The 27,888-nt window shown below is 50.1% G+C and overlaps 3 protein-coding genes and 1 long non-coding RNA gene across 11 annotated transcripts in view; 2 read left to right on the top strand and 2 right to left on the bottom strand.

The window, feature by feature from the left end:
• TPGS2 (tubulin polyglutamylase complex subunit 2) overlaps positions 1 to 27,888 on the top strand; it is a 698,248-nt gene that overhangs the window by 318,019 nt on the left and 352,341 nt on the right. Inside the window, exon 8 of one of the 3 annotated variants that reach the window (XR_007630487.1) lies at positions 12,466 to 12,541. The exons of 1 other annotated variant lie outside the window; for it this stretch is intronic. The gene's annotated coding sequence lies outside the window, so the exon portion shown is untranslated. Of the gene's footprint in view, positions 1 to 2,119; positions 2,219 to 12,465; positions 12,542 to 27,888 lie in introns of those variants that run through there. One more of the 3 variants, XR_007630486.1, reaches the window with a different exon arrangement.
• UBAP2 (ubiquitin associated protein 2) overlaps positions 1 to 27,888 on the bottom strand; it is a 152,376-nt gene that overhangs the window by 56,763 nt on the left and 67,725 nt on the right. For 3 of the 5 annotated variants that reach the window (XM_050328800.1, XM_050328802.1, XM_050328804.1), the window contains 4 exons: positions 27,040 to 27,106; positions 26,185 to 26,380; positions 24,849 to 24,940; positions 23,945 to 23,995 (listed from right to left, as the gene is read on the bottom strand). In XM_050328800.1, the coding sequence (XP_050184757.1) occupies positions 23,945 to 23,995; positions 24,849 to 24,940; positions 26,185 to 26,380; positions 27,040 to 27,106 (406 nt within the window). The remainder of the gene's footprint in view (positions 1 to 23,944; positions 23,996 to 24,848; positions 24,941 to 26,184; positions 26,381 to 27,039; positions 27,107 to 27,888) is intronic. The other 2 variants (XM_050328801.1, XM_050328803.1) reach the window with 1 other exon arrangement.
• Positions 525 to 1,245, top strand: LOC126647697 (interferon-like). The gene is given in 2 exon segments (XM_050330220.1): positions 525 to 565; positions 567 to 1,245. Coding segments are annotated over 2 exon segments (720 nt in total).
• On the bottom strand, positions 1,652 to 19,312 carry LOC126647001 (uncharacterized). Of its 2 annotated transcripts, none has more exons than XR_007630491.1 (3): positions 18,907 to 19,312; positions 13,177 to 14,235; positions 1,652 to 2,830 (listed from the first exon to the last, which is right to left on the bottom strand). It is a non-coding gene; the product is annotated as an uncharacterized LOC126647001 (long non-coding RNA). The 2 variants fall into 2 exon arrangements; XR_007630490.1 differs by having other exon boundaries at positions 13,177 to 14,383; positions 19,055 to 19,312.

Genomic DNA, 27,888 nt, shown 5'->3' with positions numbered 1-27,888 from the left:
GGAGCCCCAGGCTCCAACCACTGACATCACCGCACATCCCTGCCCAACACGAAAGGAAAACAGTGCCCAACAGGAAAACAAACCAGAACCACAAAGGGAAAGGAAAACCAACCACAGCCACCACAAGGGCACGGCACAGGCAAAAAACACCGGCTGCAAAACACAGGCCCCGCAGCTGCCCTGCAGCTGACACGGAACCCCAAGCACCCCTCCCCAACACAGCTCACCCCAAAGGCTCTGCCCCAGCTTGCATCCTCCGCTCACCCACCACTACAACCTCCCCACCACCACCACCACTGCCCTCCACAACCACCCCCACCACAACAAACCACTTCCCCACACCAACACACCCGACAGCCCCAACTGGAAACCACGGACGGAAACTCGCTGCAATCAGAAAGCGATGAAGGGAAACACAACACCACACATAAAGCCGCACACCCGGCGACACACCAAGCACACCAACCACCACCACCACCACCAAGCCTCACCAGCCTCCTGCCAACAGCACCCACACGCACTCCATGGCTGCGCTCACAGCCCCACGGCCCCGCCTGGCCACGGCGCCCGACACTTCTGCTCCTGCTCACGCCTCTCACCGCCGCCTCGCCTGCCAACACCTGCTGGACCCACCACCACACCTTCCCCTGGCAACAACTCCAGCTCCTCCACGACATGGCTCCCAACTCCACACACACCTGTCAACTCCACAACCAGCCCTTCTTCCCAGACACCCTCCGCCACACCAACCTCAACCCGCAGCAAGCCGCCGCCGCCGCCCTCCGCATCCTCCACCACCTCTTCCACACCCTCAGCACCAACAGCACCTCCCAGCACTGGCACACCCAGCCACGCCAACGCCTCCTCAACCAGCTCCACCACTACATCCACCGCCTCCAGCGCTGCCGCCCCGACAGCGCACGCCTCTTCAAAGGACCCCGCAACCCCCTCACCACCATCAACAAGTACTTCAGCGACATCCACCTCTTCCTCCACGCCTACAACCACAGCGCCTGCGCCTGGGAGCACGTCCGCCTCGAAGCTCTCACCTGCTTCCAACACCTCGACGTGCTCCTACGCCGAATGAAGCATCAAGGTGCTGGGGACCTCACTAAACCCACCGACAGCCAACACCCATCCCCAGACAGCGCCAGTGCCCACAGATGGAGAGATGGCAGCAGCAGCAGCCCAGGATGGGATCGCTCGGCTCCGCTCACGCCACCTCCAGCCACAATGCTGAGCTGACAGGCAAATGGCTATGACCGTGGCGACACTGCGGCCAGGCTGTGGCACAGCCCACACACCCAAACCATGGCCACTGCAAAGGAAGGGGGAGGAACTTTCTGTGCTGCACACTAATGGACAGCTGGGAGGCACTGGGCATAGGCACGCTACTGACTATCCATGGAATTTCAAGTCCATCCAACCGATGATGGGGTACGGGACCATGGACACTTTGGGGGATATCCATGCCAATCACTATTTATCACAGAACCGGGCTTTATTTATTTAATTGATTTAATTATTATTTATTTATTTGGATAGCCATTAACTTATTTATTCACTCCTTGGTTGGAAATAAAGACTTTTTGTAAAAACACAAGGAAAAAGCCAACCTGTGGTCATCATAGAATCATAGAATAGATTGGGTTGGAAAAGACCTCCAAGATCATCAAGTCCAACCCCTGATCCAACTCTAATTACTATATCATGGCACTAAGGGCCATGTCCAATCTCTTTTTAAAAACCTCCAGGGATGGTGATTCCACCACCTCTCTGGGCAGGCCGTTCCAATGCCTGATCACCCTCTCTGTAAAGAATTTCTTCCTAACATCTAACCTAAACTTCCCCTGGCAGAGCTTGAGCCCATGTCCCCTTGCCCTGTTGTTGGTTGCCTGGGAGAAGAGACCAACCCCCACCTGGTTATAACTTCCCTTCAGTTAGTTGAAAAGAGTGATGAGGTCACCTCTAAGCCTTCTCTTCTCTAGACTAAACAACCCCAGCTCCCTCAGCCTCTCCTCATAGGACTTGTGCTCAAGTCCTTTCACCAGCCTGGTTGCTCCAGTACCTCAATATCCTTCCTGAACTGAGGGGCTCAGAGCTGAACACAATACCCCAGGTGTGGCCTCACCAGTGCTGAGTACAGGGGAAGGATCACTTCCCTGCTCCTGCTGGCCACACTGTTCTTCATGCAGGCCAGGATGCCATTGGCCTTCTTGCCCACCTGGGCACACTGTTGGCTCATCTTCTGCCTCCTGTCAATCAGCACCCCCAGATCCCTTTCCACCTGGCTGCTCTCCAGCCACTCTGTGCCCAGCCTGTAGCGCTGCAGGGGGTATTGGGGCCAAAGTGCAGGACTAAGAACTTGGCCTTGTTGAACTTCATCCCACTGGAATCAGCCCAACTTTTCAGCCTACCCACATCCCTCTGCTGAGCCCTCCTGCCCTCCTGCAGGTCAACACTCCCTCCCAACTTGGTGTTGTCTGCAAATTTGCTAATGGTGGACTCAATCCCCTCAGCTAAATCATCCATAAAGATGTTAAACAGGACTGGGCTCAGCACTGATCCCTGGGGGACACCACTGGTGACCGGCTGCCAGCTGGATCAGCCCCGTTCACCAGCACTCTCTGGGCCCGGCCCTCCAGCCAGTTCTTAACCCGGCACAGGGTACCCCTGTCCAAGCCATGGGCTGCAGCTTTTCCAGGAGTATATTATGGGAGACACTGTCAAAGGCTTTGCTGAAGTCCACATAGACACATCCACAGCCTTCCCTTCATCCACCAGGCGGGTCACCTGATCATAAAAGGAGATCGGGTTGGTCAGACAGGACCTGCCCCTCCTAAACCCGTGCTGCCTGGCTCTGATCCCTTGTCCATCCTGTAGGTGCCGTGTCACTGCACTCAGGATGATCTGCTCCATAACCTTGCCAGGCACTGAGGCCAGGTCGACAGGCCTGGAGTTTCCCGGCTCCTCCTTCCAGCTCTTTTTAAAGATGGGCTTGACATTCGAAATCTTCCAATCGTCTGGGACCTTCCCAGAGAGACAGGACTGTTGGTAAATGATGGAGTAAATGATTGGTAAATGTCGTGGTTTTGCCCACCAGCCCATCCCTGGGGCTTAGGATGGTTTTGTCCAAGTGATTTCTGGACAAAAAAAAACAATCAAAAAGTTCAGTGACGCCTTTGCTAATTACATCTTTAAGAAAACAGAAGAGAAAGGTTGGTTGCGCAGTTGAAATTAAGCAGCCATGTAGGAAAGGTGGCGGTGGGCCCTGAAGTGGGCCAAGGCCTCCTCCTCCCCCAGCCCTGGGCCGGGCCGGGGTGGGAGGGGGGCAGGTGCAGCACTGAAGCCTCCCTTCTCTCTTGTGAGAGAGTGAAGAAAAAAAAAGGTTTAAAAGATGAACTGCTTAGACGAGAAACCGCTTCAGAAGAATTCCAGCCATGAGATAACAGAACGTCCAAGGTCAAAGTTGGCAGTTGCAGGAGAAAGAAGAAAAGTTCGAAGGGGGGAGAGCTGCTTTTTCTCCCTTTCGCTCTCCCTCCCTTCAGCAGGGTAAAGACTGAAAAATAAAACCCTGCCACTTGTAAAAGTTTGTTGGGGTGAAGAGACCTCCATGCGGCTCACAGAGGAGCTTGTGGATGTACCAGAGATTTGTGACTTTGACAGAAAGAGAAAAAGCCTTATGCTGGAGCAGAAGTGGCTCGGATGAGACAGAAGTCCTGTTGAAGACTTTGTGACCCTTGAAGGGGATGATGCTTATGCCGGAGCGAGACGGCTTGGATAAGCTTGGGATCTCAGTGAGAGATCCATGCTGCTGGTACTGGAGATTTGTGACCCTGAGAGAACCTATGCTGGAGCAGAAAAACGGCTCGGGTAGGGATGTTGAAGATTTATGACCCTGAGGGGCATGAGGACCCACGCTGGAGCAGAAGACAGCTCAGGTGGGATATTGGGATCCGAGTAAGGGATCCAGACTAGACCCATGCCGAGAAGTCAATCAAGGACTGTTCTCCCATGGGGAGGGACCTCCATAGGGAAACAGGGGTGAACTCTTAAACCATTATCCCCTGTAACCCTGTGGAAGAAGATCCATAGTAAGCAAGTGTCCCCTTGCAAGCCTATGGAAGGAAACCCTTCAGGACCTGAGTAACCCCCAGCCTTCGGTTTTAACCAAGGAGGGGGGTAGGCCCAGCCCTGGAGGCCAACACAGAATGAGAAACAGAAAAAGTTCCAGCTGCGACGAGAGTGCTGCAAAGTTATTGAAGAGAAAAAGAGAACTGGAATTCCAAGAATGGAAAAGGACTGCTTCTTCTCCTTAGATTGATATAAAGGGAGGTGCGGGGAGAAGTATCTTCTGTAAATACATAATACCTTTTACTTAAGTAGAATTGTTGTAGATATAATTCTTTAGTTTTAGCTTATTAATAAAAAAAACTCATACTTTTTTTTTTCAATTCAGTCTCTTTTTGTCTGCATAAACCTTCTCTCAAGTGATGGCAATTGTACGGGAAGTGTAAAAGTAAATTGAGCCAGGGCAAAACCACGACAGTGGCTTCGCAAGCTCTTCTGCCAGCTCCCTCATCAAATTAGGATGGATCACCTCTGGTCCCATGGGTCCTATTTCATGCTCACAGCGGCCAGGGCTGCCCTGGAGCATCACAGTCCCTAACAGCTCCTCCTGCAGGACCAGTTCTGCCTAGAGAGGGCTTCATCCACACCATCCCCCAGCTCCGCTGGCCTGCAGCACACACCCAATGCTCCCAAATCCTCACCCTGCCTTCCCTTCAATCCTCATCCACAAGCTCTCTGACGGCTCCTCGTCCTTCCCCAAGCACATTTCCATGCTCTCCACATGGTCACACAAATGGACACCTACACACCTCCTCTCCAAAAGGGTACAACCATCCATTCCAATGCTCCACACACGCGAGCCAGACCACCACAGCTCTCTGATTGATGCCAATGGTATCCTACACATGCAGACATGAGCACGTCTCCAGCTCCTCTCGGGTGTTCCCCACACCACCTGAGATTGCCTAAAGCCATCCAAGCCTGTAGGAAAGTCTTCTCTGCTCCAGGCTCAACGGGACCACCTCCCTCCCTCAGCTTTCCACACAAGGCAACTGATCTCATCCCCTCACCATCTTCTCAGCCCTATGCCGCATCTGCTCCAGCAGCTCCACACCTCTTCTCGAATGAGGAGCCCAAACTGCACACACTACTCCAGGTGAGCCCTCTGGGGACAGCCCTGAGCTGCTCCACCTCAGCCATCTGCACAGGTTAAAATGCAACACCCGTCCTTGGGGTGCTGCTTCTCGCTTGCCACTCCAGCCACCTCAACCACAGAGGCAGACAAAAAACAACCACACTTCCACTCCAAGAACACACTCGAGGCGCCCCAGACACCGATCAAAACCACAGTGAAAAGCAGCAGCAAAGCTCTTCCCTTCTAACACAAGCCTTCCTCCTGCCTCCTTTCCCCTTCACACACATTTCAAACATGGCACCTGGGGACACCTCCATCCCAGAACACATCCAGGGCTCCAGCACCAACACCCACAGAAAACTCTTCCCCTTGCTTCCCACAGGCCCTCACTGCAGCACGGGGAGCTCCAGGCTCCAACCACTGACATCACCGCACATCCCTGCCCAACACGAAAGGAAAACAGTGCCCAACAGGAAAACAAACCAGAACCACAAAGGGAAAGGAAAACCAACCACAGCCACCACAAGGGCACGGCACAGGCAAAAAACACCGGCTGCAAAACACAGGCCCCGCAGCTGCCCTGCAGCTGACACGGAACCCCAAGCACCCCTCCCCAACACAGCTCACCCCAAAGGCTCTGCCCCAGCACTTTCGCATCCCCCGCTCACCCACCACACACAACCTCCCCCACCACACCACCAACCACTGCCCTCCACAACCACCCCCACCACAACAAACCACTTCCCCCACACCAACACACCCGACAGCCCCAACTGGAAACCACGGACGGAAACTCGCTGCAATCAGAAAGCGATGAAGGGAAACACAACGCCACGCATAAAGCCGCACACCCGGCGACACACCAAGCACACCAACCACCACCACCACCACCACCAAGCCTCACCAGCCTCCTGCCAACAGCACCCACACGCACTCCATGGCTGCGCTCACAACCCCACGGCCCCGCCTGGGCCACGGCGCCCCGACACTTCTGCTCCTGCTCACGCCTCTCACCGCCGCCCTCACCCGCCAACACCTCTGGACCCACCACGACACCTTCCCCTGGCAACAACTCCAGCTCCTCCACGACATGGCTCCCAACTCCACACACACCTGTCAACTCCACAACCAGCCCTTCTTCCCAGACACCCTCCGCCACACCAACCTCAACCCGCAGCAAGCCGCCGCCGCCGCCCTCCGCATCCTCCACCACCTCTTCCACACCCTCAGCACCAACAGCACCTCCCAGCACTGGCACACCCAGCCACGCCAACGCCTCCTCAACCAGCTCCACCACTACATCCACCGCCTCCAGCGCTGCCGCCCCGACAGCGCACGCCTCTTCAAAGGACCCCGCAACCCCCTCACCACCATCAACAAGTACTTCAGCGACATCCACCTCTTCCTCCACGCCCACAACCACAGCGCCTGCGCCTGGGAGCACGTCCGCCTCGAAGCTCTCACCTGCTTCCAACACCTCGACGTGCTCCTACGCCGAATGAAGCATCAAGGTGCTGGGGACCTCACTAAACCCACCGACAGCCAACACCCATCCCCAGACAGCGCCAGTGCCCACAGATGGAGAGATGGCAGCAGCAGCAGCCCAGGATGGGATCGCTCGGCTCCACTCACGCCACCTCCAGCCACAACGCTGAGCTGACAGGCAAATGGCTATGACCGTGGTGACACTGGGGCCAGGCTGTGGCACAGCCCACACACCCAAACCATGGCCACTGCAAAGGAAGGGGGAGGAACTTTCTGTGCTGCACACTAATCGACAGCTGGGAGGCACTGGGCATAGGCACGCTACTGACTATCCATGGAATTTCAAGTCCATCCAGACTGCAACCTCAACCGATGAGGGGGTACGGGACCATGGACACTTTGGGGGATATCCATGCCAATCACTATTTATCACAGAACTGGGCTTTATTTATTTAATTGATTTAATTACTATTTATTTATTTGGCTAGCCATTAACTTATTTATTCACTCCTTGGTTGGAAATAAAGACTTTTTGTAAAAACACAAGGAAAAAGCCAACCTGTGGTCGTCATGTTCATACCCGACAGCAAAAGACATGGTCTTTTAGGCAGGCAAGGACGAGTCTCCCTCCTGCATCCTGCCTCACTGATCCCAATGCCTCCTGCCCAGGTCAAAGGCTACGGATCGCAGGCCACTTGCAGGGACCCACTGCGCTCCTGAAAGCCCACAATGCATCTCCTACTAATGCCACACCCTTGGAGCACCCTGTGATGCCAAGCATGGGCACCTCACTGTTTCTGTCTTCTCTGAGGTGGCTGAAAGAACTAAAACCTCCTCAGACATCAAAACAGCAGGAGAGGTAATGACAGAAGCTGGAATACAGGCAATTCAAACATGAAGGAATAAATGCATTAGTGTTAGTTTTTAACGTGAAGGTGACACAACACCAGAAAGGGGATCGGGGAGGTTGACTGATGTCCGTTCCTGCAGATACATCTAAGAGCGTACATCTGTGGACAAGGCCATCAGAAGCCTCCTCTCATACCACCTCCTCTCGGCATCACAGTGCAATTGGGATATCCAGAGAAATCAGACCATTAAAAAACAATTCAAAAAATGGAAAGGAAATTAGGAATCATCAGTGATTCAAAAAAAAAAAGAGAGAAAAACTGAGAACTCCCAGTAGCATGAGGGCATAAGACATCCACATATTTTCACCAGGTAAACACTGGAAATTGGAATAATGGAATTGTTTGTAAAGGACCTTATCCTCCTCAGAGAACAATGAGACAGTGGTCAGGAAAAATTCCTCAATAGGCACAAAACAAGAACAAAAAAATCCCAGCACAAAAATATCTCTGGGTCTGCCTCCTTCATTGTCCAAAAGCAGCACTTCAGAGAAGACTCCTTATCCCCCATCACCATGAGGTTCAAAACACACAAGGGAAGCAAAGAGACTGCAGAAGCTCCATCAAAAAGCATCCAGTCCTAAGCTGCTTAGACCCAGAGCCACCTCCTCAACCCACCTCAGAAATAAACCATTTCCAATTCTCTCAAAATGTACAAAGAAACAATTGTATTCTTATACAAAGATGAGTACAAAGAATGCCTCACTTAGAGTAAAAAACCCAAAAAACAATTAAGGGAGAGTTACAAAGGACTTGGCCACTGTTGTAGGCAGAAGGGAAGCTTTGCACAACATTTGCCAAGGAAGCCCTTCTATTGACTGGTAAGCTTCAGAAAGGACCACCTTGATTTCTAAATTCCTTCTCAGAGAAGAGTCTGGGAAAAGCTTTATGCAATCCTAGTCTCAGACTTGGTCAATGAAGAATTACACAGGTTTAAGTGAGCCTTTATATGACTTTGTCCCACGGGATTAGGGACATATTCATATAGGAATAATGTTCCTCAAAGAAAAAAATGTTTTAAATTAAGACTGAGAATGATTGGACTAAAGAACGTTAATCAGAATTATCTATTACACATCACAGGTACTTGTAATTACTTGTCTAGGGCACTGTTGACCAAATCAATCCTTTCAAAGCTGTCTTCATAATAACTAGAGAATGATGTAACTCATCCAATGACCATGGGCAAATCCTTTTCCTCAGTCTAAAGGAATAACATAGAGGGGCATTCCCAATCAAAGGAGGAATCTCCACGCATGCTAAGAGAAGGACAGTGAAGGAAATCCCTGTAATTAAAATGGGCAAATAGGATTTTAAAGTATAAAATGATTGATTGGAAAGCATTTATTGCAAGGAGAGTTCAAAAAGCTCAGCAGCTCCAGGTAACTTATCAGTTACCGAAAGCTTCCTGGGTTCTGCCTCAGGAACGTTGCATATCTGCAACAGTGCAAATCTCAGTGAGCAAACACTATTTCAAAATCTCTCAGAATGCTTAACTTTGGAACTCTTGCATGAGAGTGGTTTAAGGATTCCTCAAAACTAGAAACTGGGTGATTTCCCTGTCCTCCATCGCCAACAACCCTGGCAGGAAGGGTGAAGTCCGAGCTGCTTTAAGACAAGTTAAGCAGAGAGTCCTGACACAGGCAACAAGGGAAATTCACCAAAACACAAGAGGAGTAAGAGCTGTCCCCAGAGAGAAAGGAAAAAACCACAAGAAGAACACAGCATCATCACAACAGAACCAAGTGTCACAAACTAGATGGTTTCAAACCCCACAGACAGAAGAACGCCATAAATGCCTCCACGTACAAGCACAACAACACCACTGCCCTCCACAACCACCCCCACCACAACAAACCACTTCCCCCACACCAACACACCCGCAAGCTGCAATCAGAAAGCGATGAAGGGAAACACAACGCCACGCATAAAGCCGCACACCCGGCGACACACCAAGCACACCAACCACCACCACCACCACCACCAAAGCCTCACCAGCCTCCTGCCAACAGCACCCACACGCACTCCATGGCTGCGCTCACAACCCCACGGCCCCGCCTGGGCCACGGCGCCCCGACACTTCTGCTCCTGCTCACGCCTCTCACCGCTGCCCTCACCTGCCAACACCTCTGGACCCACCACCACACCTTCCCCTGGCAACAACTCCAGCTCCTCCACGACATGGCTCCCAACTCCACACACACCTGTCAACTCCACAACCAGCCCTTCTTCCCCGACACCCTCCGCCACACCAACCTCAACCCGCAGCAAGCCGCCGCCGCCGCCCTCCGCATCCTCCACCACCTCTTCCACACCCTCAGCACCAACAGCACCTCCCAGCACTGGCACACCCAGCCACGCCAACGCCTCCTCAACCAGCTCCACCACTACATCCACCGCCTCCAGCGCTGCCGCCCCGACAGCGCACGCCTCTTCAAAGGACCCCGCAACCCCCTCACCACCATCAACAAGTACTTCAGTGACATCCACCTCTTCCTCCACGCCCACAACCACAGCGCCTGCGCCTGGGAACACGTCCGCCTCGAAGCTCGCCCCTCTTTCCACCACCTCCACAACCTCACCCGCGCCATGCGCCGCCAGCCCAAACACACACACACAGCCCCACCCACCCCCACAACGCCCCTCTGACACCCACCACCCACACCCACCTCTGCCCTCCCACCTCCCCTCACCTGCCACATCCTCCAATCTCTCTCCCCTATTTATTTCCACAAACATCCGGATTTAGCTATTTATCTATTTATTTATCCACTTATTTATGACACACCAAATAAAGACCTCTTACAAAACAATTCCCACTGCCTCTTGTCTCAGCAACACAGAAAACACCCTCTGGGACGTGGGGAAGTCCCCTCCACTCAACACCTTCACTGAGGTCTGACCCAAACAGAGTTCTTTGCACATCCCCTGACCCCTCTACTCCCTGGTGCCTCCACAAGGACGATCCTGCAGCCACCTCTTTCGAAAAACAATGCCAGTGGCTTGCCCACACCACAGAATCACAAAATCACAAATGAGGGAAGGCTGCCAAGCATTGCGGCCAAACACATCCCGAATATCTCCTCCACCCAGGGACACTCCACAGCAGCACAACGAACCCTCCTCTGGAGCTCAGTCAACTGCACGCTGCACACCGCTCCTCACTGCTCTCCACACCCGCAAGGAGCCCTTCACCACAACTCTCGGCCTGGCCCAGCTGGCCGCTCCTTCACCCACCCACTGCTCCATCCAGCCAATCCACGGCCCTCCAACTTCAGAGACGACCATGTCCCCCTCAGGGACACTGTCAAATGCTTCCCCGAAGTCCACGCAAACCATCTCACTGCTCTGCCCCCATCCAACAATGCTGGACCCCCTCACAGAAGGTCCACCAATTTCTCAGCATTTCCCCTTTGCAAAGCCAGATGGGCTGTTCCCAATCGCCTCCTTCTTTTCCATGGGCCTTACTGCACTTTCCAGGACCATCACCTCCAACATTTTGCCTGGCACACAGGTGATACTGGTCTGTAGTTCCCCATCCACTTCTGCTCTCCCCTTGTGAAAAATGCAGTTTGTATTTCCTTTTGGCCACCCATTGGGCACTTCACCTGAGGGCCACCCCTTTTCCAAAATGATGGACAGGGGCTTAGCAACTTCCCCAACAGCTCCCTCGCCACCTGGGCATCAATCTCATCAGCTTCCATCAACTTAAGCACATTTGCTTCCTGACACAGTCTCAAACCTCATCCTCTCCTGAAGTCAGCTTGGTGTCTCCATTCTCCCTCCTCCTCCATTTCCTCTCCATTCTGCCACCACGCCTGGAGCACTTGCTCTCAAAGACTGAGGCACAAAACTCATTGAGAACCTCTGCCTTCTCCTTGCCCAGGAGAGCCAGGTCTCCCCTTTCCTTCTGCACAGGGCTCATATTAGCCCGAATCCTTCCTTTCCTCCCAACAGATCCATCCAAGCCTTTCCTGATATCTCTGCACAGGCTCCATTCAAAATGGGCCTTGGCTTCCCTACCCTTGTCCCCACCTTCTACCGCAATTCCCCTCTATTCCTCACAGGCCCCCTTCCTCCTTTTCCACTTCCAGAAAGCTTTCTCTTTCTGCTCCCACTTTGCTCAGCACCTTCTCTGCCATCCCGCAACATCTCCGGGCCGTTTCCTCCGCATCGGGATACGTCACGCCAAAGATTCAGCCAGAGTACATGGACTGCTCTGCCCTCCAGGGCTCTCCCCGTGGCATTCTACCAACAAGGTCCTTGAAGAGGTCCAACTCTGCTCCCATCAGCTCCAAGCCACTGACACTTCCATGTGTCCTCCTCACTGCCCTGACCATCTCCAACTCCACCACTGAATCATAGAATTAACTGGGTGGGAAGAGACCTCCAAGGTCATCAAGTCCAACCCTTGATCCAACCCCACTGTCATTACCAGATCATGGCACTCAGTGCCACAGCCAGCCTCATCTTAAAAACCTCCAGGCACGGTTAATCCACCACCTCTCTGGGCAGGCCATTCCAATGCCTGATCTCTCTCTCGCTAAAGAACTTCTTTCTAATATCCAACCTAAACCTCCCCTGGCACAGCTTAGGCCCATGCCCTCTTGTCCTATTGCTGATTGCCTGGGAGAAGAGACTGATCCCCACCTGGCTACAACCTCCTCTCAGGGAGGAGTAGAGAGTGATAAGGTCACCCCTGAGCCTCCTCTTCTCCAGACTAAACAACTCAGGCTCCCTCAGTCTCTCCTCATAGGACTTGTGCTCAAGTCCCTTCAACAGCCTGGTTGCTCTTCTCCGGACCTGCTCCAAAACTTCAAGGTCCTTCCTGAACTGAGGGGCCCAGAACTGAACACAATACCCCAGGTGTGGCCTCCCCAGTGCTGAGTACAGGGGAAGGATCACTTCCCTGCTCCTGCTGGTCACACTGTTCTTCATGCAGGCCAGGATGCCATTGGCCTTCTTGCCCACCTGGGCACACTGCTGGCTCATCTTCAGCTTCCTGTCAATCAGCACCCTCAGGTCCCTTTCCACCTGGCTGCTCTCCAGCCACTCTGTGCCCAGCCTGTAGCGCTGCAGGGGGTATTGGGGCCAAAGTGCAGGACTAAGAACTTGGCCTTGTTGAACTTCATCCCACTGGAATCAGCCCAACTTTTCAGCCTACCCACATCCCTCTGCTGAGCCCTCCTGCCCTCCTGCAGGTCGACACTCCCTCCCAACTTGGTGTTGTCTGCAAATTTGCTAATGGTGGACTCAATCCCCTCAGCTAAATCATCCATAAAGATGTTAAACAGGACTGGGCTCAGCACTGATCCCTGGGGGACACCACTGGTGACCGGCTGCCAGCTGGATCAGCCCCGTTCACCAGCACTCTCTGGGCCCGGCCCTCCAGCCAGTTCATAACCCAGCACAGAGTGTCCCTGTCCAAGCTGTGGATTGCAGCTTTTCCAGGAGTATATTATGGGAGACACTGTCAAAGGCTTTGCTGAAGTCCACATAGACACATCCACAGCCTTCCCCTCATCCACCAGGTGGGTCACCTGATCATAAAAGGAGATCAGGTTGGTCAGACAGGACCTGCCCCTCCTAAACCCGTGCTGCCTGGCTCTGATCCCTTGTCCATCCTGTAAGTGCTGTGTGATTGCACTCAGGATGATCTGCTCCATAACCTTGCCAGGCACTGAGGCCAGGTCGACAGGCCTGGAGTTTCCCGGCTCCTCCTTCCAGCTCTTTTTAAAGATGGGTTTGACATTTGAAATCTTCCAATCATCTGGGACCTCCCCAGAGAGACAGGACTGTTGGTAAATGATGGAGAGTGGCTTGACAAGCTCTTCTGCCAGCTCCCTAATCACCCGAGGATGGATCTCATCTGGTCCCATGGGTCCCATTTCATGCTCACAGCGGCCAGGGCAGCCCTGGAGCATCACAGTCCACAACAGTTCCTCCAGCAGGACCAGCTCTGCCTAGAGAGGGCTTCACCCACACCATCCTCCCGCTCCACTGACCTGCAGCACACACCCAATGCCCCCAAACCCTCACCCTGCCTTCCCTTCAATCCTCATCCACAAGCTCTCTGACGTCTCCTCGTCCTTCCCCAAGCACATTTCCATGCTCTCCACATGGTCACACACATGGACACCTACACACCTCCTCTCCAAAAGGGTACAACCATCCATTCCAATGCTCCACATACGCGAGCCAGACCACCACAGCTCTCTGATTGATGCCAATGGTATCCTACACATGCAGACATGACCACGTCTCCACCTCCTCTCAGGTGTTCCCCACACTACCTGAGTTTGCCTAAAGCCATCCAAGCCTGTAGGAAAGTCTTCTCTGCTCCAGGCTCAACGGGACCACCTCCCTCCCTCAGCTTTGCACGCAACACAACTGACCTCATCCCCTCAGGATCTTCTCAGCCCTGTGCTGCATCTCCTCCAGCAGCTCCACACCTCTTCTCGAATGAGGAGCCCAAACTGCACACACTACTCCAGGTGAGCCCTCTGGGGACAGCCCTGAGCTGCTCCACCTCACCCATCTGCACAGGCTAAAATGCAACACACCTCCTTGGGGTGCTGCTTCTCGCTTCCCACTCCAGCCACCTCAACCACAGAGGCAGACAAAAAACAACCACACCTCCACTCCAAGAACACACTCGCGGCGCCCCAGACACCGATCAAAACTGCAGTGAAAAGCAGCAGCAAAGCTCTTCCCTTCTAACACAAGCCTTCCTCCTGCCTCCTTTTCCCCTTCACACACATTTCAAACATGGCACCGGGGACACCTCCATCCCAGAACTCATCCAGGGCTCCAGCACCAACACCCACAGAAAACTCTTCCCCTTGCTTCCCACAAGCCCTCACTGCAGCACAGGGAGCCCCAGGCTCCAACCACTGACATCACCGCACATCCCTGCCCAACACGAAAGGAAAACAGTGCCCAACAGGAAAACAAACCAGAACCACAAAGGGAAAGGAAAACCAACCACAGCCACCACAAGGGCACTGTACAGGCAAAAAAACACCGGCTGCAAAACACAGGCCCCGCAGCTGCCCTGCAGCTGACACGGAACCCCAAGCACCCCTCCCCAACACAGCTCACCCCAAAGGCTCTGCCCCAGCGCTTTCGCATCCCCGCTCACCCGCTACTCACAACCTCCCCCACCACACCACCACCACTGCCCTCCACAACCACCCCCACCACAACAAACCACTTCCCCCACACCAACACACCCGACAGCCCCAACTGGAAACCACGGATGGAAACTCGCTGCAATCAGAAAGCGATGAAGGGAAACACAACGCCACGCATAAAGCCGCACACCCGGCGACACAACAAGCACACCAACCACCACCACCACCACCACCAAGCCTCACCAGCCTCCTGCCAACAGCACCCACACGCACTCCATGGCTGCGCTCACAACCCCACGGCCCCGCCTGGGCCACGGCGCCCCGACACTTCTGCTCCTGCTCACGCCTCTCACCGCCGCCCTCGCCTGCCAACACCTCTGGACCCACCACCACACCTTCCCCTGGCAACAACTCCAGCTCCTCCACGACATGGCTCCCAACTCCACACACACCTGTCAACTCCACAACCAGCCCTTCTTCCCCGACACCCTCCCCGACACCAACCTCAACCCGCAGCAAGCCGCCGCCGCCGCCCTCCGCATCCTCCACCACCTCTTCCACACCCTCAGCACCAACAGCACCTCCCAGCACTGGCACACCCAGCCACGCCAACGCCTCCTCAACCAGCTCCACCACTACATCCACCGCCTCCAGCGCTGCCGCCCGACAGCGCACGCCTCTTCAAAGGACCCCGCAACCCCCTCACCACCATCAACAAGTACTTCAGCGACATCCACCTCTTCCTCCACGCCCACAACCACAGCGCCTGCGCCTGGGAGCACGTCCGCCTCGAAGCTCGCACCTGCTTCCAACACCTCGACGTGCTCCTACGCCGAATGAAGCATCAAGGTGCTGGGGACCTCACTAAACCCACCGACAGCCAACACCCATCCCCAGACAGCGCCAGTGCCCACAGATGGAGAGATGGCAGCAGCAGCAGCCCAGGATGGGATCGCTCGGCTCCGCTCACGCCACCTCCAGCCACAACGCTGAGCTGACAGGGAAATGGGTATGACCGTGGCGACACTGGGGCCAGGCTGTGGCACAGCCCACACACCCAAACCATGGCCACTGCAAAGGAAGGGGGAGGAACTTTCTCTGCTGCACACTAATGGACAGCTGGGAGGCACTGGGCATAGGCACGCTACTGACTATCCATGGAATTTCAAGTCCATCCAGACTGCAACCTCAACCGATGAGGGGGTACGGGACCATGGACACTTTGGGGGATATCCATGCCAATCACTATTTATCACAGAACCGGGCTTTATTTATTTCATTGATTTAATTACTATTTATTTATTTGGCTAGCCATTAACTTATTTATTCACTCCTTGGTTGGAAATAAAGACTTTTTGTAAAAACACAAGGAAAAAGCCAACCTGTGGTCGTCATGTTCACACCCGACAGCAAAAGACATGGTCTTTTAGGCAGGCAAGGACGAGTCTCCCTCCTGCATCCTGCCTCAATGATCCCAATGCCTCCTGCCCAGGTCAAAGGCTACGGATCGCAGGCCACTTGCAGGGACCCACTGCGCTCCTGAAAGCCCACAATGCATCTCCTACTAATGCCACACCCTTGGAGCACCCTGTGATGCCAAGCATGGGCACCTCACTGTTTCTGTCTTCTCTGAGGTGGCTGAAAGAACTAAAACCTCCTCAGACATCAAAACAGCAGGAGAGGTAATGACAGAAGCTGGAATACAGGCAATTCAAACATGAAGGAATAAATGCATTAGTGTTAGTTTTTAACATGAAGGTGACACAACACCAGAAAGGGGATCGGGGAGGTTGACTGATGTCCGTTCCTGCAGATACATCTAAGAGCGTACATCTGTGGACAAGGCCATCAGAAGCCTCCTCTCATATCACCTCCTCTCGGCATCACAATGCAATTGGGATATCCAGAGAAATTAGACCATTAAAAAACAATTCAAAAAATGGAAAGGAAATTAGGAATCATCAGTGATTCAAAAAAAAAAAAGATAAAAAACTGGGAACTCCCAGTAGCATGAGGGCATAAGACATACACTTTTTTCACCAGGTAAACACTGGAAATTGGAAAAATGGAATTGTTTGTAAAGGACCTTATCCTCCTCAGAGAACAATGAGACAGTGGTCAGGAAAAATTCCTCAATAGGCACAAAACAAGAACAAAAAAATCCCAGCACAAAAATATCTCTGGGTCTGCCTCCTTCATTGTCCAAAAGCAGCACTTCAGAGAAGACTTCTTATCCCCCATCACCATGAGGTTCAAACCACACAAGGGAAGCAAAGAGACTGCAGAAGCTCCATCAAAAAGCATCCAGTCCTAAGCTGCTTAGACCCAGAGCCACCTCCTCAACCCACCTCAGAAATAAACCATTTCCAATTCTCTCAAAATGTACAAAGAAACAACTGTATTGTTATACAAAGATGAGTACGAAGAATGCCTCACTTAGAGTAAAAAACCCAAAAAACAATTAAGGGAGAGTTACAAAGGACTTGGGCACTCTTGTGGGCAGAAGGGAAGCTTTGCACAACATTTACCAAGGAAGCCCTTCTATTGACTGGTAAGCTTCAGAAAGGACCACCTTGATTTCTAAATTCCTTCTCAGAGAAGAGTCTGGGAAAAGCTTTATTCAATCCTAGTCTCAGACTTGGCCAATGAAGAATTCCACAGGTGTAAGTGAACCTTTATATGACTTTGTCCCACGGGATTAGGGACATATTCATATAGGAATAATGTTCCTCAAAGAAAAAATATAAATGATTAAAATTAAAAATGATAATAATTGGACTAAAGAATGTTAATCAGAATTATCTATTACACATTACAGGTAGTTGTAATTAATTGTCTAGTGCACTGTTGACCAAATCAATCCTTTCAACGTTGTCTTAATAATAACTAGAGAACGACGTAACTCATCCAATGACCATGGGCAAATCCTTTTCCTCAGTCTCAAGAAATAACCTAGAGGGGCATTCCCAATCAAGGGAGGAATCTCCACGCATGCTAAGAGAAGGACAGTGAAGGAAATCCCTGTAATTAGAATGGGTAAATAGGATTTTAAAGTATAAAATGATTGACTGGAAAGCATTTATTGCAAGGAGAGTTCAAAAGCTCAGCAGCTCCAGGTAACGTATCAGTTACCGAAAGCTTCCTGGGTTCTGCCTCAGGAACGTTGCATATCTGCAACAGTGCAAATCTCAGTGAGCAAACACTATTTTAAAAACTCTCAGAATGCTTAACTTTGGAACTCTTGGATGAGAGTGGTTTAAGGATTCCTCAAAACTAGAAACTGGGTGATTTCCCTGTCCTCCATCGCCAACAACCCTGGCAGGAAGGGTAAAGTCCGAGCTGCTTTAAGACAAGTTCAGCAGAGAGTCCTGATACAGGCAACAAGGGAAATTCACCAAAACACAAGAGGAGTAAGAGCTGTCCCCAGAGAGAAAGGAAAAACCACAAAAAGACCACAACATCATCACAACAGAACCAAGTGTCACAAACTAGATGGTTTCAAACCCCACAGACAGAAGACCGCCATAAATGCCTCCACGCACAAGCACAACAACACCACTGCCCTCCACAACCACCCCCACCACAACAAACCACTTCCCCCACACCAACACACCCACCAGCCCCAACTGGAAACCACGGAGGGAAACTCAATGCTCTCCACATGGTCACACAAATGGACACCTACACACCTCCTCTCCAAAAGGGTACAACCATCCATTCCAATGCTCCACACACGCGAGCCAGACCACCACAGCTCTCTGATGCCAACGGTATCCTACACATGCAGACATGAGCACGTCTCCACCTCCTCTCAGGTGTTCCCCACACTACCTGAGTTTGCCTAAAGCCATCCAAGCCTGTAGGAAAGTCTTCTCTGCTCCAGGCTCAACGGGACCACCTCCCTCCCTCAGCTTTCCACACAAGGCAACTGATCTCATCCCCTCACCATCTTCTCAGCCCTATGCCGCATCTGCTCCAGCAGCTCCACACCTCTTCTCGAATGAGGAGCCCAAACTGGACACACTACTCCAGGTGAGCCCTCTGGGGACAGCCCTGAGCTGCTCCACCTCAGCCATCTGCACAGGCTAAAACGCAACACCCCTCCTTGGGGTGCTGCTTCTCGCTTCCCACTCCAGCCACCTCAACCACAGAGGCAGACAAAAAACAACCACACCTCCACTCCAAGAATACACACGCGGCACCCCAGACACCGATCAAAACCGCAGTGAAAAGCAGCAGCAAAGCTCTTCCCTTCTAACACAAGCCTTCCTCCTGCCTCCTTTTCCCCTTCACACACATTTCAAACATGGCACCGGGGAAACCTCCATCCCAGAACTCATCCAGGGCTCCAGCACCAACACCCACAGAAAACTCTTCCCCTTGCTTCCCACAGGCCCTCACTGCAGCACGGGGAGCTCCAGGCTCCAACCACTGACATCACCGCACATCCCTGCCCAACACGAAAGGAAAACAGTGCCCAACAGGAAAACAAACCAGAACCACAAAGGGAAAGGAAAACCAACCACAGCCACCACAAGGGCACGGCACAGGCAAAAAACACCGGCTGTGCAAGACCGGCCCCGCAGCTGCCCTGCAGCTGACACGGAACTCCAAGCACCCCCCCTGACACAGCTCACCCCAAAGGCTCTGCCCCAGCGCTTTCGCATCCCCCGCTCACCCACCACACACAACCTCCCCCACCACACCACCAACCACTGCCCTCCACAACCACCCCCACCACAACAAACCACTTCCCCCACACCAACACACCCGACAGCCCCAACTGGAAACCACGGACGGAAACTCGCTGCAATCAGAAAGCGATGAAGGGAAACACAACGCCACGCATAAAGCAGCACACCCGGCGACACACCAAGCACACCAACCACCACCACCACCACCACCAAGCCTCACCAGCCTCCTGCCAACAGCACCCACACGCACTCCATGGCTGCGCTCACAACCCCACGGCCCCGCCTGGGCCACGGCGCCCCGACACTTCTGCTCCTGCTCACGCCTCTCACCGCCGCCCTCGCCTGCCAACACCTCTGGACCCACCACCACACCTTCCCCTGGCAACAACTCCAGCTCCTCCACGACATGGCTCCCAACTCCACACACACCTGTCAACTCCACAACCAGCCCTTCTTCCCAGACACCCTCCGCCACACCAACCTCAACCCGCAGCAAGCCGCCGCCGCCGCCCTCCGCATCCTCCACCACCTCTTCCACACCCTCAGCACCAACAGCACCTCCCAGCACTGGCACACCCAGCCACACCAACGCCTCCTCAACCAGCTCCACCACTACATCCACCGCCTCCAGCGCTGCCGCCCCGACAGCGCACGTCTCTTCAAAGGACCCCGCAACCCCCTCACCACCATCAACAAGTACTTCAGCGACATCCACCTCTTCCTCCACGCCCACAACCACAGCGCCTGCGCCTGGGAGCACGTCCGCCTCGAAGCTCTCACCTGCTTCCAACACCTCGACGTGCTCCTACGCCGAATGAAGCATCAAGGTGCTGGGGACCTCACTAAACCCACCGACAGCCAACACCCATCCCCAGACAGCGCCAGTGCCCACAGATGGAGAGATGGCAGCAGCAGCAGCCCAGGATGGGATCGCTCGGCTCCGCTCACGCCACCTCCAGCCACAATGCTGAGCTGACAGGCAAATGGCTATGACCGTGGCGACACTGGGGCCAGGCTGTGGCACAGCCCACACACCCAAACCATGGCCACTGCAAAGGAAGGGGGAGGAACTTTCTCTGCTGCACACTAATCGACAGCTGGGAGGCACTGGGCATAGGCACGCTACTGACTATCCATGGAATTTCAAGTCCATCCAGACTGCAACCGCATCCGATGATGGGGTACGGGACCATGGACACTTTGGGGGATATCCATGCCAATCACTATTTATCACAGAACTGGGCTTTATTTATTTAATTGATTTAATTATTATTTATTTATTTGGCTAGCCATTAACTTATTTATTCACTCCTTGGTTGGAAATAAAGACTTTTTGTAAAAACACAAGGAAAAAGCCAACCTGTGGTCGTCATGTTCATACCCGACAGCAAAAGACATGGTCTTTTAGGCAGGCAAGGACGAGTCTCCCTCCTGCATCCTGCCTCAATGATCCCAATGCCTCCTGCCCAGGTCAAAGGCTACGGATCGCAGGCCACTTGCAGGGACCCACTGCGCTCCTGAAAGCCCACAATGCATCTCCTACTAATGCCACACCCTTGGAGCACCCTGTGATGCCAAGCATGGGCACCTCACTGTTTCTGTCTTCTCTGAGGTGGCTGAAAGAACTAAAACCTCCTCAGACATCAAAACAGCAGGAGAGGTAATGACAGAAGCTGGAATACAGGCAATTCAAACATGAAGGAATAAATGCATTAGTGTTAGTTTTTAACATGAAGGTGACACAACACCAGAAAGGGGATCGGGGAGGTTGACTGATGTCCGTTCCTGCAGATACATCTAAGAGCGTACATCTGTGGACAAGGCCATCAGAAGCCTCCTCTCATATCACCTCCTCTCGGCATCACAGTGCAATTGGGATATCCAGAGAAATTAGACCATTAAAAAACAATTCAAAAAATTGAATCAGTGATTCAAAAAAAAAAAAAAAAAGATAAAAAACTGGTAAATTCCAGTAGTATGAGGGCATAAGACATACACTTTTTTCACCAGGTAAACACTGGAAATTGGAAAAATGGAATTGTTTGTAAAGGACCTTATCCTCCTCAGAGCACAATGAGACAGTGGTCAGGAAAAATTCCTCAATAGGCACAAAACAAACAAAAAAAAATCCCAGCACAAAAATATCTCTGGGTCTGCCTCCTTCATTGTCCAAAAGCAGCACTTCAGAGAAGACTTCTTATCCCCCATCACCATGAGGTTCAAACCACACAAGGGAAGCAAAGAGACTGCAGAAGCTCCATCAAAAAGCATTCAGCCCTCAGGAGCTTAGACCCAGAGCCACCTCCTCAACCCACCTCAGAAATAAACCACTTCCAATTCTCTCAAAATGTACAAAGAAACAACTGTATTGTTATACAAAGATGAGTACGAAGAATGCCTCACTTAGAGTAAAAAACCCAAAAAACAATTAAGGGAGAGTTACAAAGGACTTGGGCACTCTTGTGGGCAGAAGGGAAGCTTTGCACAACATTTACCAAGGAAGCCCTTCTATTGATTGGTAAGCTTCTCAGAGAAGAGTCTGGGAGCGGCTTTACACAGACACACAGCCCCACCCACCCCCACAACGCCCCTCTGACACCCACCATCCACCCCCACCTCTGCCCTCCCGCCTCCCCTCACCTGGCACAACACACATGCCTCATAGAACTCAACAAGTCCTCCAACCCCTCTCCCCTATTTATTTGCACACACCCCCGGATTTAGCTATTTATCTATTTATTTGTTTATTTATTTATTTGTTTTTCCACTTATTTCTGACACACCAAATAAAGACCTCTTAGAAAACAATTCCCACTGCCTCTAGTCTCAGTAGCACAGCAAGGGCTCTCTGGGACGTGGGGAAGTCCCCTCCACTCAAGACCTACACCGAAAGAGGGCTCTCTGCACACCCCCTGACCCCTCTCCTCCCTGGTGCGTCCACAGGGATGATCTCGCAGCATCGTCTTTTGAAAAGTAATGCCTGGTTTTAGCTGCCATCCATATTACAATTATCTCTTTAGTCCTCGTGTCCTCTACTCTTTCCATCTCCTCCAACTGATGACTGGATCTTAGGTCCTCAGGCCAATGGGACCTGTTGGAGCACATCCAAAGGATGGCCACAAGCACAACTGAGTAACACAGCACTGCTCCTACATAGAAAGCCTTATACAGTTGTGGTTCTTCAGCTTGGAGATGTAAAGTCTCCAGGCAGACCTTACTGCAGCCTTTTAAAACTTCAAGGGAGCTTAAAAGAAAGACAGATTAAAAGAGAATAGATTTTTAAAGAAGGGCTGGAGTGACAGTGGAAGGAGTCTTGTAATGGACTTTAGAGCATGTAGTGAGAGGACAAGGGGAAATGTCTTTAAACCAAAAGAGAGTAGGTTTAGATGAGGTATTCGGAAGAAATTATTTACTGTGAGGGTGAAGAGACACTGGCACAGGTTACCCAGAGAAATTATGGATCTCCCATCCCTGGACAGTTTCAAGGTCGAATCAGATGAGGCTTTGAGCAATCTGTTGTAGTAGTTGGTGTCTCTTCCCATGGCCAGAGGCTTGGAGTTAGATTACCTCTGTGGTCCCTTCCAACACAAGCCATTTTACAACTCACGTTGGGGAAGTTTTGCAGGAGTGTCTCCTGTGGTAGGAGCAGGGTTTCTTTTTTTAAGGTCTGCAGCTGGACAGGGCTTTGTCTGGGTCACCACTGTAGTCACCTTTAACTATCTGACTCTGGCTGCCCCTAACTCTACATGAAAGACCTGGTATACTGATTTGGATTTTAAATTATGGTACTTATCCAGTGATACCTCTTTTCTAGATCACTGCTTGTTGCTCCACTTGTGCCTCTACAGATACACTGCATCACTTAATCACGTAACTGTTCTCAGCTACATACTATCAAACTTTCTCTACAAGACCCTTATCCTAGCTTTCTAAAAAGAAAATTCTACACCATTTTGCAATCTAGGCTGAGGCTCTTTTTGAACCTATCTTCAAGCTCAGCCTGTCTCACATGCCATTTACATTGAGCATCCAGATAAGGAAGAAAAGTCAGCACACTCCCTTTTGCAGCTCACCTGTACTTGTTGCCTTGCAAAGATCTCCACCCATGAGGGCCTTGAAAAACTGTCAGATACACTTATTGTCTGCCAGTTTCTGTACTTGCTGCTCAACCTTACCTTTTGGTAAAAGAAAACACTCATGCTCACACTTCATCTAGATTTGACAAAATGTTCTAATGTTGCTACAACAATTGGAAATTTCTCCACTCAGAAGCACAGAGCACATTCACTTCTATCTAAAGATTTTGCAGATGAGACAAATGTATGATACGACAGTTGCTCCATATCAATTTACATTACCTTGCTGTAAATTTAGAAAACAAAATACTTTTAAAAACCCAGAACATAGAACATAACAAAGAGCTCTTAAACAGCATTAAATGAACCAATTTATGTGGCACAAATGATCAACACTGAAGACAACTTGTTTAAAATGAAATAAACCAAGTCATTTACTTACCATTGGCAGCCTGGATTGAAGCATCTGGAGATCATCATAACCATAAATCTGCTTAAAGACAGACAAAAATACAAGATCATTATAACACTTTTCTCTGATGCTGCTCAATTTGGGGCTTTGAACAGAGTTTGACTTAGGCCCATTCTATTTTAAAGGTGTACAGCTTCAAATTGCATTGTGTTAACAGGGACTGTAGCATTTTAAGGCTAGTAGAAAACTAAGGTTAAAATTGGCTTGTCACTGATGTTGTTTCCTGATGACAGCAGTCCTCTGAGGGGAGTCTGACTGTCTCATTTTCAATACGGTTTTCACAGATGCATCATTCCTTAGAGCATTCAGGTTTGGGAGTAAGAACAACAGCCCTCTTTGTTGTATTCATTACTTTAGAGAGCAGTAAGATTTAAGATTTGATGACTAGACCACAAAGCAACCTATGGTATCCCCTCACATTTAGTCTGATATAGAAAAATTACCAGAATAAAGTTTTAGATTCAAAAAACAGATAACCAAAAATACCTTGATCCTGGTCAAACACCAAAAACTTATGTGCAATTTTTCAACTTGGCAGATAGGACACACGGAACATTTCAAGCATTACTGTGGTAAATCTACTCCAGTAACGCAAACCTAAATGAGCCTAATTCTATTCAAAGGGCCTAAAACTTGGAAAACCATAGAAATACATGTTTAGCTACAAGAGCAGCCAGATCAGGTCTGTACCAACAGCTCTGTAGTTTACTACCAATAGTAAGCCCCTACTGAATATATTTCATATATTCTTTAGCCCTTTGAACAAGAATTTCAGGTGACGTGTGCCACCAAAAATGCCTTGGCATAGACAGTAGCAGGTCTGGAGGGTCCCAAGGGTTAAGCAATCAAGGACAAAAACAATGAAACTGCTTACTGGGTAGGCAGGCAGAAGTCCTCCAGGTCCCACAATATACTGGTTATGCAACAAGGGTGGTACACCTTGGGGCAGGTTTGGGGGTGCTTTGCCTGTAGAATCAAAATGCAGACATTTTAACAAGCCTTTAGAAAAGAAAAGGCTTCAGCATTGAGACAAGATAGCTGCACAAGTTCTGGTGGCTGCACTGTCTTAGCTTGTAAAGAGCAAAACTATGCAGAAGAGTTTTGTGCTCTTTGATAAAAATGCTCAAAATAGCCTGAAGAGTTTAACCATGCGTTAAAGAAGGAAAAGCACAGGCTACTTAAGACTGAAAACAGTCCCAAAGAACAGCCTGATTTTGTAATTTACTTTGTCCAAGAGGGTTACAAGAACTACAGAAACTTCACCTTTCCTCATCCTCTCCTGAAGGCAAATTTAGACATCATTGCAATCTGAGAGAGCAAATTCTTTTATTTTCTGCTCTGTCAACACATTCCCCCTTATCACCAGCAATCGACTGGAAAGCACCAGATGCTGCCAGCATACTTTCTGTGGGTGACTTACTGCAGCTGGGAATAGCAAAGAGAAGACGACTGAAATGGTTTCAGCTGCCTCCATGTCGCAGTGCGAGGAAGTAGAACAGTAAAATAACAAAGCACTTCAGCCAGTCATCAAGACACTTCCTTTACAAGCTATGGAAATGAGAAATCCTTCTGTAAGTAAGCTTGATCTTAGTATTAGATCACTCACTTCCCTCCATAGGATTTCCTTTTAGCAGTTCAGGTTTATTAGGTAAGAAAAAGAATTAAGCATTGCTTCCACATCAGTGCAAGAAGCCTCCCAGCCTTCTCTCTCCATGGATCCCCTTTCTGAAGTGCTGTTTGCTGTGGAATACCTAGACACTTCCTTTCTATAGAAGTGGCAGTAGGGATGTGACATATGATAATGAGGACACTGCAGTATATTCTGATACTGCCAAATGAATTCAAGTCACAGAGAAGACTGAAATTAAAGCTAACATGAACTCACAGCCAAGAGCTGATCACAACTTGGAATACAAAACTGAGTGAATTTTCTAGCCCAAAACTTCTCAAGTCAGAAATGCTCTGGTGCCTATTTATAAAGCTCTTTGGGGACGGAATGTGCTATATAAATGCCACATAACACCCTAACAAATATTTCAAATAGACAAAACCAGGCAATTTTATTTCATAAGCCAGCAAATACAGCACGCTGGAAATGTTAGTCATGAGTGTGGACTTCTTAGCACAGTTATGGCTGGTGAGATGCTCAACTGACAGCCCTGCTGACTGAAATCCTCTGTCTATCCACGTGATCTGTCAATATTGCCAACCTGAAGACACTAAGGGAGCTGCCCGTGTGGTGGCAGCTGGTATAGACACACTGGTAACGCTCAGGCCAAGGCTGTTTGTAGTGTTCATACTGCTTGCCATGCTGACAACCGAGGAGGTGGTGCTAGTGGCTGAGGTTGAAGCAGTTGAAAAGGTTGTTGAGGGCTGCAGCGAAGTTGTGTTCTCAATACTAGTGTGCTAGAAAGGAGACAAAAAGAATGAGGATCACGGAGCAAATAAACCACAGTGGAAGAGGCTGGGAAAAAAAAAAGAAAAATAAAACAAACAACAAACTTTTAAGTAACAGCAGCACATGCAAAAGATAGGCTTTATCTACATTCCAAGCAAGCAACTAAGTTGCATGCTTGTGATTCTTTTTTGTGATTCAGAGAAAACTATTACATGATAGCCAAATTCAAACTGCTATATCACCACAAAATTATACCACAGTAACTCAAATATAACATGTATCATTCCATCACCTGCATTTTGCCAGCTAACCTCTCCATATTGGAGATGTTTCAGATCAGCACTTCTATGATTGTTTTTTCTTTTTTTCTTTTAATAAATTTGTTACAAAACATCCTTTTTTCTTTTATTTCGTCCCCCCTTGCTGACATGACAATTTCCTCTGCAGCTGTGTGACTGGCAAATCTCAGTGATAGCTATTCCTGATCTAATACAAATCACAAATGGTAAAGACTTTTTTTGCCACTAGAGGGCTGGCAGTCTTTCTTCTCTGAGATAAGGCCCTTGCTTCAGTTCTCAGGGTAGTGGGACACACTGAAGAGAGGGTCTCAGTTATCAGATAAACTGACTATATGCCAAAGAGCTGTTGAAATGCAAACAGGACTTACCACATGTGATGTGCTTGAAGACAACACTGAGGCAGGGGACAGGTTGCTCTGATGATTGGAAAGGGAGCTAGAAAGAAATTGCAAAGAATTAACAAAATTAGTTTTCCTTAGAACTATTTATATATATATATATATATATATGCACGTGTACATACACACATATACATACAAACATAGATTGGCAGCAGGACATTAGTAAAGACAATTTCTAGGGGATTATGTGTATACACATGTAGTTGAACAAAAAAAAAATCTCTGTAAGGGTGTGTATGTACATACACACACAGGAATGTATATGTTTATATATATACATACACATACACCCTTACAGGCATTTTTTCCTTTAATTATAATCCTATTACCTTTTAATGAAAGAATTCAAGTACAGAGTCACTACTACTAACAAGAAACACCTAAAACACCATTCATTTGTATTTTTCAATCTACTGTATCTTTAGAAAAACAATAGTTGCTTCAGGAATTATGTAGCAGTGACTCCAGGACACCAACTCCAAAATCAAAAGGTTCACGCAAACACAAGTCCTGTTTCTCATTCTTTTCTTGAGCAACTGCTGTTGCCTGACATGGGAGACAGGTTTTAAGTGAGGCAGTGCTTTGGTTTGACTCACTACAGTATTTCTCACCTTTTAAGCTGTATAACATTAACTCAACCAATTGGAACTGCAGGGTATTTGTCCCATAACTCATCCAAAGGTCTTTAAATGCATTCTTGAAAGGTGTCTCAAACTGGTTCTTAAACATTTACGCTGACAAAAGTTATATCTTACATTCCACGTCAACAACGTAACTTACTCTATGCTACTCCATGCAGTATGCGATAAACCGAAT

The sequence above is a fragment of the Myiozetetes cayanensis genome, unplaced genomic scaffold (genome assembly GCF_022539395.1).
Source record: "Myiozetetes cayanensis isolate MyiCay16 unplaced genomic scaffold, myiCay2020 scf4, whole genome shotgun sequence".
NCBI classification, from domain to species: Eukaryota; Metazoa; Chordata; class Aves; order Passeriformes; family Tyrannidae; genus Myiozetetes; species Myiozetetes cayanensis.
This window is presented reverse-complemented; position numbering and strand designations above follow the sequence as displayed.